This window comes from Bubalus kerabau, chromosome 2 (genome assembly GCF_029407905.1).
Source record: "Bubalus kerabau isolate K-KA32 ecotype Philippines breed swamp buffalo chromosome 2, PCC_UOA_SB_1v2, whole genome shotgun sequence".
NCBI lineage: Eukaryota > Metazoa > Chordata > Mammalia > Artiodactyla > Bovidae > Bubalus > Bubalus kerabau.
Genome location: NC_073625.1, coordinates 24,189,699 through 24,204,597, shown reverse-complemented (window position 1 = coordinate 24,204,597; position 14,899 = coordinate 24,189,699). Strand labels below are relative to the sequence as shown.

General features: G+C 37.5%; 1 protein-coding gene across 10 annotated transcripts in view; it reads right to left on the bottom strand.

Annotated features, from left to right (window-relative positions):
- The window catches only part of TUSC3 (tumor suppressor candidate 3), a 213,681-nt gene that overhangs the window by 100,362 nt on the left and 98,420 nt on the right, over window positions 1-14,899 (bottom strand). For 9 of the 10 annotated variants that reach the window (XR_008710093.1, XM_055567246.1, XM_055567248.1 and 6 more), the window contains exons 3-5: window positions 9,852-9,969; window positions 5,836-5,976; window positions 2,813-2,953 (exon numbers count right to left, since the gene is read on the bottom strand). Coding sequence is in view for 9 of the 10 variants with exons in the window: in XM_055567246.1 (XP_055423221.1) it covers window positions 2,813-2,953; window positions 5,836-5,976; window positions 9,852-9,969 (400 nt within the window). In the remaining variant the exon portion in view is untranslated. Of the gene's footprint in view, window positions 1-1,940; window positions 2,180-2,812; window positions 2,954-5,835; window positions 5,977-9,851; window positions 9,970-14,899 lie in introns of those variants that run through there. The other variant, XM_055567251.1, reaches the window with a different exon arrangement.

Sequence of the window (14,899 nt, the reverse complement as noted above, 5' to 3'; positions counted from 1 at the left end):
TATTTCTGACCTCACTGTTTAAGCTTCATAAGCCATCAGCAGATGAGGAAAAATTAAAAAAAACACAAATCTGTTTAATTCAACATTTTATATTCAGAGTTTTCAAGCATATATTTTGAAAACATGTCTGTTTTCTGCAGCCTGTTATGGCTTCTGAAAGGCTGCCATTGGGGAGTAGACATACCTGCCAAGATTTCCTTCTCAAGTATGTGTCTATGAATGTTAGAGCATCTTCTGTTATGCCAAGCTCATTAGCTTTCAAGGATTCAAAGAAAAAAAAATCTGTATGATGTGGCAGAGGGTGTGAGAGAATTGACCATTTAAGTACTAACATTTATTTACAGTTGTACTGACTCACTGCATCCACTGGATTAAACATCCAGCATATGAGGCACACGCCAGGTTTAGAGAACCCAACACTGTGAAAGGGCTTCCTTGGTAGCTCAACTGGTAAAGAATCCGCCTGCAATGCAGGAGACCCTGGTTGGATTCCTGGGTCAGGAAGATCCCCTGGAGGAGGGCATGGCAGCCTACTCCAGTATTCTTGCCTGGAGAATTCCCATGGACAGATGAGCCTGGCAGGGTACAGTCCATGGGGTCGCAAAGAGTCGGACATGACTGAGCAACTAAGCACAGCACAGCACTGTGAAAAGTACCAAGTCTTAAGTTAGATGTACACAGAATCCTATCCCAGGTGTGAGGTTCTGCAAATTTAGTTTACTGAATCTGTTTCCTTGTCTGTAAAATGATGATAATAGAAATTCCTTTTCATAGTCATTATAAAGAATAAGCATAAGAAACATAACCCCCAAAGAAGGAAGAGGTGCTATAATGTCCATTACTTACAGTAATAACTCTACGTCTCTTCTTGAGGAGTGAAAGTTAGTCACTTAGTTGTGTCCGACTCTTTTGTGACCCCATGGACTGTAGCCCACCAGGCTCATCCATGGAATTCTCCAGGCAAGAATACTAGAGTGGGTTGTCGTTTCCTTCTCCAGGAGATCTTCCCAACCCAGAGACCGAACCTGGGTCTCCTGCATTGTGGGTGGACCCTTTACTGACTGAGCCGCCAGGGAGGCCACCTCTTCTTGAGAAAGGAGAATAGTGTATGCAGGTGTATCATCTGGGTCTACGTCAGATACATGGTTACATCGTAAGCAGACTTAGTTTTTCAGGAGACTGAAACAGTGACAAAATTTGGTATAATGCTGCTGAAATACTGAAGGAATTTTAACCTTCCAATAACACTTTGAAAGAAGGGGTGTATTTTTTTTCACCAAGACAGTGGGTGGCTTAACTGAATGAAGCAACCTGAAAACCAGACTAAGCAACGTCCAAAACACTTTCAAACTTAATGACTACGGTGACTGAGATCACCCACTGGATCCAATTACAGTAACTGGAGTATAACTAATAAATCTCTTTAATTCAGTTATCAAAAACTGAGAAAATATTAAGAAACTTTCCTTGAAAAATCCTCCTTACACTAAAAAAATCCAAACCTCAAAATCTTATTTCTCTGTCTGCCACAAAGCCATAGAGGATCTGTTTCAATTTCAAGACATTAGCTATTATTGCACATGATGGGTGCTTTAAGGTGAGTTGCCTGGGATGCTCACTTACCAGTCTGTCCTACTGTATCTAACTCAATCATAAACACCACTGTTTGCTGAAAAATGGAAGGATGGAGGGCTACTGCACGAAGGTAAAACCAACAAACTGACACTTAGCTGTAAATATATATATGTATACATATACATATTAAATAGCTTCATGTTTTATATTGTTTATAAATGTTTTATACATCTTTTGTTACTTTTAAGTATCATTTAAGTATCATTATTTTCTTCTTCCTTTGGGAAAGAGATTTTAATCATCTAAATTGTTTACTGTGTAAAAATCCTAAAGATTATTGGAGACCTTGAATTCAGAACTGTTCAACTCTAGTATTAATTTTATTTTACTCTGTAAATTGTGATAAAATTTTCATGTAGACAGTCATATATGCAAATCACAAATTAAGTAAATAGTAACATCTCTTTCTTTACAGTTTTTTATTCCCTGTATTTCTTTCTCCATTCTTATGCTTTGACCAAGACCACAAGTAAAATGATGAAGAGCAGGTGACTGTAGGCATCATTACTAAGATACTTGCTAGAGATTTTAAGATACTGTTAACCTAAAAAACATAAATGATGTCACACACTCTAGGAAGCCTGTCATGACTTTTCAGTACTCAAGATTAGCTGTCCTTCCTATGTAGTATGTAATCCTCTAATCCTGTGTGCTTACTTCCATCACAGCATGCAGAATGTTACATGATTTATCTCTTGATTAGTATCCCTGTGATGAATTACAATCAGGTGGGGTTTATGTCTTACCTTTATATCTCTGGTACCTAATAATTATCAGGCACATAGTAGAGACAAAAGAAAAGAGTTGCTGGGGAAAAAAATAACTGAATGAGTACATTTCCAAGTGCTTCAGACTCTAAGAGTCTGTAAGTATTTTTAGTGTAATTAGTAAAAATACACGAATCCCTAGTGTATTTCTAAATGTATTACCATACATTTGTCTAGCACTCGTAATATGCCAAGTACACATGGAAAGACATTACATTTTAGTTGTGAAAACTGAAGGAAGAGAGCAAAATCTACATTAATGGTGAACTTAAGTTATATCACCTAAGTCCTAAAAGTTAATTCTTCTCATCCAGACTTGATTTTCATTACAGTTATAATCTGGATCACTTTGTTAATATTACACAACTTGGACCATTACCCAAAGAAATAGGGTAAATGTGTTAACATACCAGAGACACCATGGCCCAACCAGTCTTGTTATAGATGAACTCCAAGTTGTTCCTTCTTAAATAGAGCAAACCACCCACAAGTGACACCAACAAAGCCAAAGCGATGGTGCCAGAGTAGTTGGGTGGCCTGAAGACACGAATCTGCAACAACACAATGAAAATGTTTTAAAGTTCAGGAAAAATATTAATTTTTTTCTCTGATATGCTCGTCCTTCTGATCTTTAACACATGTAATTCAGAAAGGTACCACCTTACTTTTCATACCAGGCACTAACATTCCTTTTGTTCTTTATGAGTCAAAAATATATGCCCTAAAACCTCATGGCTATGTAACAAAACATGCTCTTCTGGTGCTTTTAGGTGAATACAGTTAAATATATGCAAAACCTACTTACATTCAACTCAGAGCTGTTCTGGTACATGATGATGAACCAGATAATCATGATGATCCCGAACATGGGATCATCTGGTAAAAAGGAGAGGTGAGATGGGGGGACTACTACTTGTATTATTTCAAATTGGAATTTTTTAAGACATTTTCTTTTCAACAACTTTACTGAGCTTTAATCCATATACCATACAATCCACCCACTGAGAGTGTACAATCCAGTGATATATTTTTTTTAAGCATATTCAGATAGGTGCAGCCATCACCACAGTTAGTATCAGAACATTTGAATCACTTCAAAAGGAAATCCCATTCCCTTTTGGCATCCACTCCCTTATTCCTCTCACCCTGCAGCCTTAGGCAACCATCAATCAATCTACTTTCTGACTCCATACATTTATTCTGCAATTTCATATAACATGTAGTCTTTTGTAACTGGCTTCTTTCACTCAGTATGACCTTCTCAAGGCTCATCCTTGTTGTAAAATGTGCTGCTGCTTCATTCCTTTTCATGGCTAGTATTTCCTTGTGTGGATATCACACTTTGCTTATCCATTAGCTAAATAATCAGTTGGATATTTGGGTTGTTTGCACCTTATGGCTCTTACGAATAATGCTGCTGTAAACATTTTGCACAAGTTTTTGTGTAGTGTATGTTTTCTTTTCTCTTACATATGTATACCTAGGAGTAGAATTTCTGGGTCACATAGAAACTATGCTTAATGTTTTGAAGAACTGTCAAACTGTTTACCAAAGTGGTTGCACTATTTTGCATTCCCACAAGTGGTGTATGAGGATTCCTATTTCCCCAACTTACTTTACAAGGTGAGATACTTTACAAGAACAAAGAAGCCAGCATGAAGGGGCTCCCACTAATCATATTTAGAACAATTTTGGTACCAAAATATTTAAGCGTAGTAGTAACAATCACTGGAGGGAAAAAAACAATATAAGATTGTGTACCAATGAAGGAATGAAATACAAAGAGGAGAGGAGGACTCTTGCTTACAGTAAAATGCCAAGGATCAATCTGAAATATGGACAAAGTGCTAGAACTGGAACATCATCATTCTGCAACCAGCATGATGAAATCTGGATCAGGTAAGAGTCATCAATGGATGCTAAATACTGACAAAATTTTGACGAGGAGTAGAATATCGGCATGATCCTAAATGTCTCCACATAGGGAGCTTACTATTTAGGAAGGACAGAGTAGGTCAACGGACAAAACTAGAATATACACAGAAGCTCAAATAGAAGTATATATTAATGTGAGTCTGTGAACATGATAACTGTACGGTCCTGTATTTCTTAGGAAAGACAATTCACCTTAAAATGATTCAGAAAAAAATGTGTGTGGTATGTAAGTATGTGTATAGACAGGGTGAGGGATGGGTAAGAGAGTAAGAATGCCAAAGCAAAAGCCATAAAAAGTTAAGAGTATGTGAATCCTGATATAGGGTATACATTGAGACTAGACTATTTTCATTTGTGGAACTACTTAAAGTTTTAAATTATTTCCAAATATGTATTTTCTTTTTACAAATATGGATCTGTCAACAACATATAAGTGTGATAAATAGGTCAGAATCATTTCTGATTAAAACTGAGTATTTCTTATAAAGAACTAGTAGTACTTTCCAATGTTACATTTAATATTTTGTACCAAACAAATGATACATTGTAGAACTGAATATCTGCCGAAATATTTCCACCAAAAAAGAGGTGGTCACCAAAATATCATTAATACCTATATTATTTTATGTACAATGATAGTATGAGAGACATCTATCTCAAATGAGAAATATGCTTACACCAGATTAATATCTCTGTACTATATCTAAGGGAAATGTAATTTTTAAATAGCTGGTTAGAATTGCTCACTGTAAAAAATTCTAGTGACATTAAGGCACAAAATAGCTATAGCCCTCCACACAGACATTAACTACCATCAACATTGTACATATCTCAATAATGTTTTGCTTTTCTAAATCAACTATAAATACTGTTTTTCTATCCTACTTTTTCACTTGTTATCCTTTGAGCTTCTTTCTATGTCAAATAATGCTGCACACCACTGTTTGTCTAGACTGTACACATTTAATTCAATTCTCATTTTTAGATATCTGATTTCTGAGTGATTTTCTTCTATTAAAATGTGTAATTTTTTCCCCATAGTTAATGATTGGGGGATAAGGGAAGGAAGGGAAGAATTATACTGTTAGAATTTATAGTCCTGAGAACAGCGTATGTCAGTGACATTTTCTCATATGGCTCATGAAAAGTGGGTATTATCCTATTGTTATTTGCCCAAAGGATAGATAAAAATTATACACCTGGTTTTTTAATTAGAGTGTCTTTGATTACTAAGACCACTGAGCAATATTCAGTATATTTTTTAGCCTCTGAAATTACTTTGTGCCTAACATGTGTTCTTTAATGGTTCACTGATATTTTAAAAACCATTATTCTAAAAACCATTTAAATTCACCTAACTCAAAGCTCAGCTTACAGCTATCAGATGCAGTTTTCCTAAAGCAGGAGAAACTGAAAAAAATCCTGTGGCCTTATTATAATGTTATACCAAACCAAGCTAATTAGACTATTATTAAAACTGTGGGGAATAAAAACATACATGAACATCCGTTCTGTCAGCAATCCACTTTGCTAGTTGTTCAGCGCCAAATCCAATTCTTTGAAGGTCAAAAGTATCAGCTCTCTTGGGTCTGCCTTTTGGAGGAAAATGCATGAACGTAGGAGCGGAGTTAATGTTGAGCTGTAAAACATGAGATAAAAAGACTAAATCTAATATCCCAGCTTTTTTTTCCTGCATGAATTTTGGAAAGACAGCATTTATTATGAAGAATCCAAGTGGATTTCCAGAGCTTAACCACTGTTTTTATTCATCTTGATATACTGCTGAATAGAAAAGAACTTATGAATTAGGCCAAGTTTGCTGAACCTTCACATACATCATTCATATTCTCAGCTGCATCCATATATTTCATTGGTCATTTCCTAGAGTTCTACAACTAAAGAATGAAATGATTCAAAGTGCAAAACAAATACTGTAATTTGGGGGTACACGGATGATTTTCACTTCTTAAGCAGTTGTTAAAGAAAAAGGTTGGCATTTGATGAACGATAATAAATATATTATGTAATTAATTTCAAGTATATTGACTTCCCTATTAATTTTAAAAACTTTTTCTGTTCACCTCCTGTTATTTCAACTCTTAAAATAGTTACATCTCATTAATTATTTTCTAAAGGCAAGCTTCATTTGAAAAGTGTACTGAATACACACCACCCTAGTAGAAATGGTGTTTATTAATAATAATCTAAAAACAAACATGAGGTTAATTTGCATTGGGGAGTAAACTGCAAAGCATAGATAGATTAAATTCTTGCTGCCCAAGAATTATGAAAAATGCTTCAAATGAAAGGCAAGGAGCTTTTTGGCCCTGGCTTCCAATATATAGTTCAACATTCCCCAACAATGAGAAAAAAAATTCAAGTTAACAACAAACATTAGATCACGGTTCAAGGTAAAGATACAGCAGTACCAGCTGGGGCGTACATGTTATGGACATTTAGTAATTTTTACTAAATTGAACAAAACACAGTCACCAATTCCTTTCTCCCACTCCACACTTTGTTCGTGTGTGTTTTCCTGATAGGTGCACATGAGACAGTTACAGCCAACATGACTGATAGTGCAGAGCTCCCTCTAACACATCACTGACTTGCTGGTCTGTTGTCATACACTTAGCCTCAGCCATCACACGGGAGTCACATACAATTTACTTTCTGAACAAGTCCCTAACAAACCCAGGACTATCGAATTTCTACATGACGTGATTTAACCTTATGCTGCTGCTGCTAAGTCACTTCAGTCATGTCCGACTCTGTGCGACCCCATAGACGGCAGCCCACCAGGCTCCCCTGTCCCTGGGATTCTCCAGGCAAGAACACTGGAGTGGGTTGCCATTTCCTTCTCCAATGCATGAAAGTGAAAGTGAAGTTGCTCAGTCGTGTCTGACTCTTAGTGACCCCATGGACTGCAGCCTACCAGGCTCCTCCGTCCATGGGATTTTTCCAGGCCAAGAGTACTGGAGTAGGGTGCCATTGCCTTCTCCCATTTAACCTTATATAACCCCCTTAAAGCTCAACATTCAGAAAACTTAGATCATGGCATCTGGTCCCATCACTTCATGGGAAATAGATGGGGAAACAATGTCAGACTTTATTTTTTTGGGCTCCAAAATCACTGCAGATGGTGACTGCAGCCATGAAATTAAAAGACACTTACTCCTTGGAAGGAAAGTTATAACCAACCTAGATAGCATATTCAAAAGCTGAGATATTACTTTACCAACAAAGGTCCATCTAGTCAAGCCTATGGTTTTTCCAGTGGTCATGTATGGATGTGAGAGTTAGACTGTAAAGCAAGCTGAGCGCCAAAGAATTGATGCTTTTGAACTGTGAGTTCAAAAGTCAATTGATGCTTTTGACTTGAGAGTCCCTTGGACCGCAAGGAGGTCCAACCAGTCCATCCTAAAGGAGATCAGTCCCTGGTGTTCATTGGAAGGACTGATGCTGAGGCTGAAACACCAATACTTTGGCCACCTCATGCGAAGAGTTGACTCATTGGAAAAGACTCTGATGCCGGGATGGATTGGGGGCAGCAGGAGAAGGGGACGACAGGATGAGATGGCTGGATGGCATCATCAGCTCGATAGACATGAGTTTGGGTAAACTCCAGAAGTTGGTGATGGACAGGGTGGCCTGGTGTGCTTTGTTTCATGGGGTTGCAAAGTGTTGGACACGACTGAGCAATTGAACTAAACTGAACTGAACCCCCCCTTAAATGATGTCATAAGGATGAAATGCTAATCCAAAAGGACTCATGTCCTACTTCTTATAAGAATACCAATCCTACTGAAATTTGTCAAGATTATATCATCATCACTGCTAACATTGAGTCTTTATATTCCAGGGACACTTCTAAGTGGTTCATGTGTTTTCTTTCATTCAATTTCACAACAATCCAAAGAGAAATATATCATTTTTATCTGTTTTGTACATGAAGACATTAAGGTATAGAGAGGTTACGTCCCTTGTCCAAGAATACAAAGTTAATATATGGAGATGATAAAATATGTAGATAAAATCTGAGCTCAACTGTCTGGCTCCCTGATCCCTGCTGTTAACCTATACTTATTAATTTTTTGTGTTTATCAGTACTTGATCATGCCTTTCAAATGTACAACTTGTTGCAGTACCCAGCATGGATTAGTTTGGGTATCCTTGTCTCTTTTTTTCCTCACACTGTCTGACCCAGTTCTTTACCAGGTCATGGAAAAGCATTTAGACTCAAGCTAATTTTAAGTGAACCATTAGTGAATATTTTTGCTTCCTTGCTTTCAAACTGATAATTCATTCTTCTTTGCTGATTTCTAGTTTCATCCTTGGAGAAGGCAATGACACCCCACTCCAGTACCCTTGCCTGGAGAATCCCAGAGACGGGGGACCCTGGTGGGCTGAGTCCATGGGGTCACTAAGAGTCGGACACGACTGAGCAACTTCCCTTTCACTTTTCACTTTCATGCACTGGAGAAGGAAATGACAACCCACTCCAGTATTCTTGCCTGGGGAGTCCCAGAGACGGGGGAGCCTGATGGGCTGCCATCTATGGGGCTGCACAGAGTCGGACACGACTGAAGCGACTTAGCAGCAGCAGCAGCAGTTTCATCCTTTTGACATCATTTAATCTTAATTATCCCCCTTAAAAGGCTTCCCTTGTGGCTCAGCTGGTAAAGAATCCGCCTTCAGGGTGGGAAACCTGGGTTTGATCCCTGGGTTGGGAAGATTCCGTGGAGGAGGGAACAGCTACCCACTCCAGGATTCTGGCCTGGAGAATTCCACGTAATCTATGGTCCACAGGGTCGCAAAGTCAGACATGACACCAACTTTCACTCACACTCACCCCCCTTAAAGGCCTTTTATCCCCCTAAAACCACTTAAAGGTTAAGTAAAACTTGATTATTGCTATTTAGTTGCTACGTCGTACCCTACTCTTTTGCAACCCTGTGGACTGTAGCCCACCAGGCCCCTCCATCCATGGGACTCTCCAGGCAAAAATACTGGAGTGAGTTGCCATTCATCCTCCAGTGGATCTTCCTGACCTAGGGACTGAACATTTGTCTCCTGTATTGCTGGTAGATTCTTTACCATCGAGCTACCAGGGAGGCCCCATGTAAAACCTACCTTGAATCTTATATAAAATTTCACAAATTTATGCAAAATACCACCCAAAGCACATACAATTAAATATCAAAATAAAGTTAATGGGGCGCACAGAGTCAGACATGACTGAAGCGACTTAGCAGCAGCAGCATGTAAACTGCCAATGTATGATGGAAAAAAAAAAACATATTTCCTCTATGATGGAAAAGCTAAGATGTATTTATTCACTAATAGCAGAAACTGTACTGATAAAGATAATATTAACTGTAATTAATCATATCACAGAATTTAGTAACTACTCATTGGAGTCACTGAACTGTGTTTTTACCTGGCACACAAAGACGTATCAACCATAACCAACTCCAATAAATACGCTATTGAAACAAAATATAACTCTCTTACCTGTTGAAAAATGTCTGTTCCCTCATCATAGTCCACTTTACTGAAGAAGAGTTTGTTACAAAAGGCAGATGAATAGCGCCAGGAGTTAGCCAGTATTTGATATTCTTCGTTAGCTAGTCTGATAAGGATAATGGGACAGAGTGGAAACATTATCAGTATTCAAACGTTAACAAAGCTATTAATAAAACAGGAATTCTGGGGCAAGAGTTACCCTGGCTTTAGTAAGGACTGCAAGCTAAGAGTAGATTTTATATTTTAAATGGCTGTGGGGAAAGGAAAAAAAAAAGAATATTCCATGACACATAAAAATTATCTAAAATTCAAATTTTTATCATTCATGAATAAAGGTTTCCTGCAACACAGCTACGCTGATTCATTTACTTATTGCTGCGGCTGCTACTAAGCTACATAAGGGCAGAGTTGAGGAGTTCTAGTAGAAAGTGTGAGGGCAAAAAGCTCATCCTGGCCCTCTGTATAAGAAGCACGACAACTCTTGTTCTAGGGGATAAAATCATTTTGTGCCACTTCCTACATATATATAACTTAAATTTTCTAATGATTTTTTGTAAAAAGCACAGAGCAATTTTTAAGAATTTTGCAATTCACTTTAACAGAGAAATAAATATCATGGATATGTTTTAAAACTGTAAATATCAGTTATGCTCCACCTTTATGTATTCCATCTATCTAAAAATGCATTTACGTTTGCACCTAAAAGTAAGCAAAGATTTGAGTAGCTAAACCAAATGCCACAAACAAGCCCTCCTCTAAGAGCATATTTACTCTTATTTTGAATTCATTTCTATTGGACATTTTGTTGATACGCCAGATACAGAAGCTCTATTTTTTGATGTAGGCATGGAGGAGAAATAAGGAAAGGCTGGTTGCAAAAGGATGTAGGCACAGTCATGGAAAATGAAGCAACAGTGATTGCTAAAACTTAAAAAAAGGAGAGGGAGCTTCTTCCGTGTAGTTGACTCTTCACAGGAGATATGGTGAGTCCCTCTCCCAAAGAAGTATAGATCGAAAAAGGTCTAATCCTACAATCACAAAAAAAACTTGGAAAGGAGTCAGCAGCAGATAAAGAGATTTCAAGGAATATCTGGAAAATGTAAGGCTAGTAGAAAAGTTTTGATGGACGAAATTACAATCTCCAAGAAGACGGCAGTGCAGAAGAACCTAGGAAAATACTGGATAAGAAGCGCAAAGCTGCTGGGTTGGAGATTTTGTCTTGCTAACAGCCAGCCTGTTACTGTCTCAGGTGCTGGCAGAAGCCACAAGACTCAGGGTCAGAGACCTAGAGGACTTTATTCTTCATGTTTGTATCCCTGTGCCCCCAAGTTCACGGGATGACACAAAAGGCCCTTCCTGGATGTCCACGCACACAGCTGATGGGTTACAGGACTGCACTACCGAGTTTGGGGACTTACTATTTTTCTAGTACATGATGACGAACTCCATGCTTTGGGGAAAGACATAACGCCACTCCTTAAGGCTTGTCACTGCACACAGAATCCTTCGCTTTCTTGGCGTGCCCAGCAAGAACAGGCAGGATGATCACAGCCCATGGTTGACTGCTTTTCCCAACAGTAGTCATAAAAAAATAACAATGCCATATAAAAAAAAGCAAATAAACTGAGCGGGCACTTTAAAAAGGAAGTATGATTTCTCAAATTAAATACGGAGTTAAATAAAATTCACAGAACAAAAAGGACACAGGTAGACTATATTGGCGGGAGGAAGGAGAAAGGGACCTAGATATTTAATCCAATAAATCCAACTTTCAAACAGAAAGAACTCCAGAAAGAGAAGAGACAAAGGAAGTATTTCTGGAAACATAATACAATTAAAGGGACTAAGTATTCAAATTAAATTACTTGCCAGATTCTGAATAAGTGGAATAAGAAAAGACCAACATGTTGTGATACTTTAGAACGTTATGGATAAAAAGAAGGTCCTAAAAACTTTCCGAAGAGAAAAGTATTTAACAAGGGCAAACAGTGAGACGGGAACTGGACCAGCTATCGGCAGTGCTCGGTGCCTGCAGAACACACCTGCAGAGTTTTGAGGGCGTGTTATTTTCCATCTAGAATTACATCAAGCCAAACAACTGATGGAGTTTGAAATAAACATGTTTGAAGAAATGTAAGTCATGTGAAATTACCTTAAGATATAATTAATAGAAAGGTACTGGGAATAGAAAAAATGAGAAAACCTGAGCATATAATAAAGGAACCGTAAGAAAAAAAAAAAAAAGGGATGACTAGGCAGGATATGGTAGAGGAGGAAAGGCAGAAGATGTGTAAGAAAGCTGCGATCCGACTACAAAGCTGTGAAATACAAATCAGAACAGGAATTTAATTGGACCTCAAGATAAAGAAGAAAATAGATTCTAAGCAACCATTTTAATTAGAAAGCATTGGATGATATCAAAGACTGTAGGGAGACATATTTGGTCCCACAACAGTAAGAATGATGACAACAAAATGAATATAAAAGGCAAGGTCTAAGTAAGAATAAAATTAAAATTTATCATTATCTAGATTAATAGGTGATGGGAAAATTAATTATTTTGAACATTTTCTTTTACACAGAAGTAGAGTTATAAGCAATAGCACGACACTGTAGAAAAGGAACCATAATAAAAACCTACTACTTTGCAACTGATGTTATTTATGTGGAAACAATAAGTCAACCTACAGACAGACATAATGATGGTCTATCAACAATGACAGTGCTATCAACGATGACAATATGGAGATAGAGGTAACAGGATTTGGTGGGTAAGAGGGGAGGAGAGGTTGTACTTGCTAACCTTCAACTTATGGAATCGAGATATCACTTATGAATAAGTAATAGAAGGATGCTATTTACTTTTATAATAATAAAAGAAAAAAGCTATAAAAATGATAAGAGGTGAGAGGAGTTAAATCCTCACTTGTTAGAGCCAGAAATGTAAAGATTAGGTGTACTGTATGAAACATACAAAAGTAACCTTTAGAGATTAAAAAAAAAAGAAAGAAAAAATAAAGGAATAACAGATTGCCTATGGCTAACCGTGCAAACAGGTGCATGCAAGGGCTAGGGGTAGTCTAGGCCCTTTTTTATTAACAAGGAGCCACATAATATTGCTATGATTGAAATACATCTATTTAAGAGAGCTAAAAAACGAACAAAGCTTTTATCTTGGGTCATTTAGCATGAAGACCTTACGGGCACGTTTTATGGTAAAACAGTCCAAAATACCTACCACTGTAAACATCAGCCTGAAACTGCATTATGCTCAGCAGGCAGAAAGCTCTATTATATATATTTTGAATCTGTTCAATGAAATATAAGCTTGTAAAGCTTTGGTGCTTAAGTAACATTTAACATGAGCACCTAATAGCAAAAAGTGAGCTAATCTCCAAGGTTCCAAGGTCTGCTTTCATGGAGCTGAGGTTTTACTGAGGAGACATATAATAAACAACCAACCAAATGAGAGAAAATCATTCAAAGCTAAAAAATATACTGAGAGAAAAATTACACAGAATTGTATTACAGAAAACAATGGAAGATCTACTTAGATGACACGGTCATAAAAGGCTTCTCAGATGAAGGGACATTAATGCTCAAATTCCAAGGAAGAGAAAAATCCATCGCTGCAAAGAGCTCAAGAAAGAACATCTCAGGGAGCAGGAGTAGCAGGCATGAGACACTAAAGAAAGAAAGAATTTAAGATGCTGATGAACTGAAGCTGTGATATAAATGAGAACATGCTGTTTAAACAAATACTACCTCATAGATTCTCTTCCAATCCTAAATGAGAACAGAGTTAGGACGAATATGAGCTCTAAAATCTGATATGATTTTTGTCATATGGAATATAATATCGGGGGCTTCCCCGGAGGCTAAGCGGTAAAGAAGCCCCCTACCAATGCAGAAGACAAGGATTCAATCCCTAGGTCAGGAAGATCCCCTGGAGAAGGAAATGGCAACTCACTCCAGTTTTCTTGCCTAGAGGATCCCATGGACAGAGGAGCCTGGTGGGCTGCAGTCCATGGGGTTGCAAAGAGTCAGACATGACAGAGCAATGAAACAATAACAAATTCACCAGTTATTTTCAAACAAAATATGTATAGTAACATCATACAGTGAATTGGCACTGATGATTAAGTGGGCCTGAACATTTCTGCAGACTGATAAACCTTAAGAGAACAGTGCTCCCATTAAAAAAAAAAAATACATAAATCATTAAAAGGATGGCATTACAATTAAGAAAACAGGTTATTTTTACACAAAGGAACATTTTCACAAAAACACATTTTAAATTTTAAAGCAAAACAGGGAAATGGTAAATCTTCAAAAACTGACATTCTTACAATGATGATATTCTAAGAAATGAAAATGCTTCATTTTGAAAAACAGGAAGAGAACAATCAAATGTTAGTATTCAACAACTGTGTATAAGATCTTAAGGGATGATATGACTAGGATAATCTTGAACTTTTCCCTCATCATGTGATAACCTACTGCAGATCTATTAGATTCTATTAGGTATACATTCATTCAGCCCACAAATATAGTTTAGTGCCTACAATGTATCAGGTAATGAAGGACTGGATAATAAATGGAAGGGCCCTGACCTCAGGAATAATACATTCCATGAAAAAAAGATGCCTCATCCAAGTACACACAAAATGTCAGATAATTAGAAATATTCTGAAAAAAATAAAACAAGAAGATGTGATAAGTGGTACTGAGAAGCCAAAGAAGATGGATTCATTTCGCCGTCAAACTCTGTTTCCACACTGTCCACGTTCTCAGTTTAATTTCCAATAATCAACCGTGGGTTCTATCCTCTGCTCCAAAGTCCTAGATAACTGCCTACATAACGAAGACCTTGGGCAGAATAGAACACAACGTCTCCACAATTTACATCTGCAATCTATGTCCATATGAACATACCACACATTCAAAGGGTCTCTCTGTTGTATGACACCCCGTGTTCATTCTTTAAGATTTAAAGTATTAAATCCTTTGCTTAAAATGTCCTCCGTTCTTTCAAA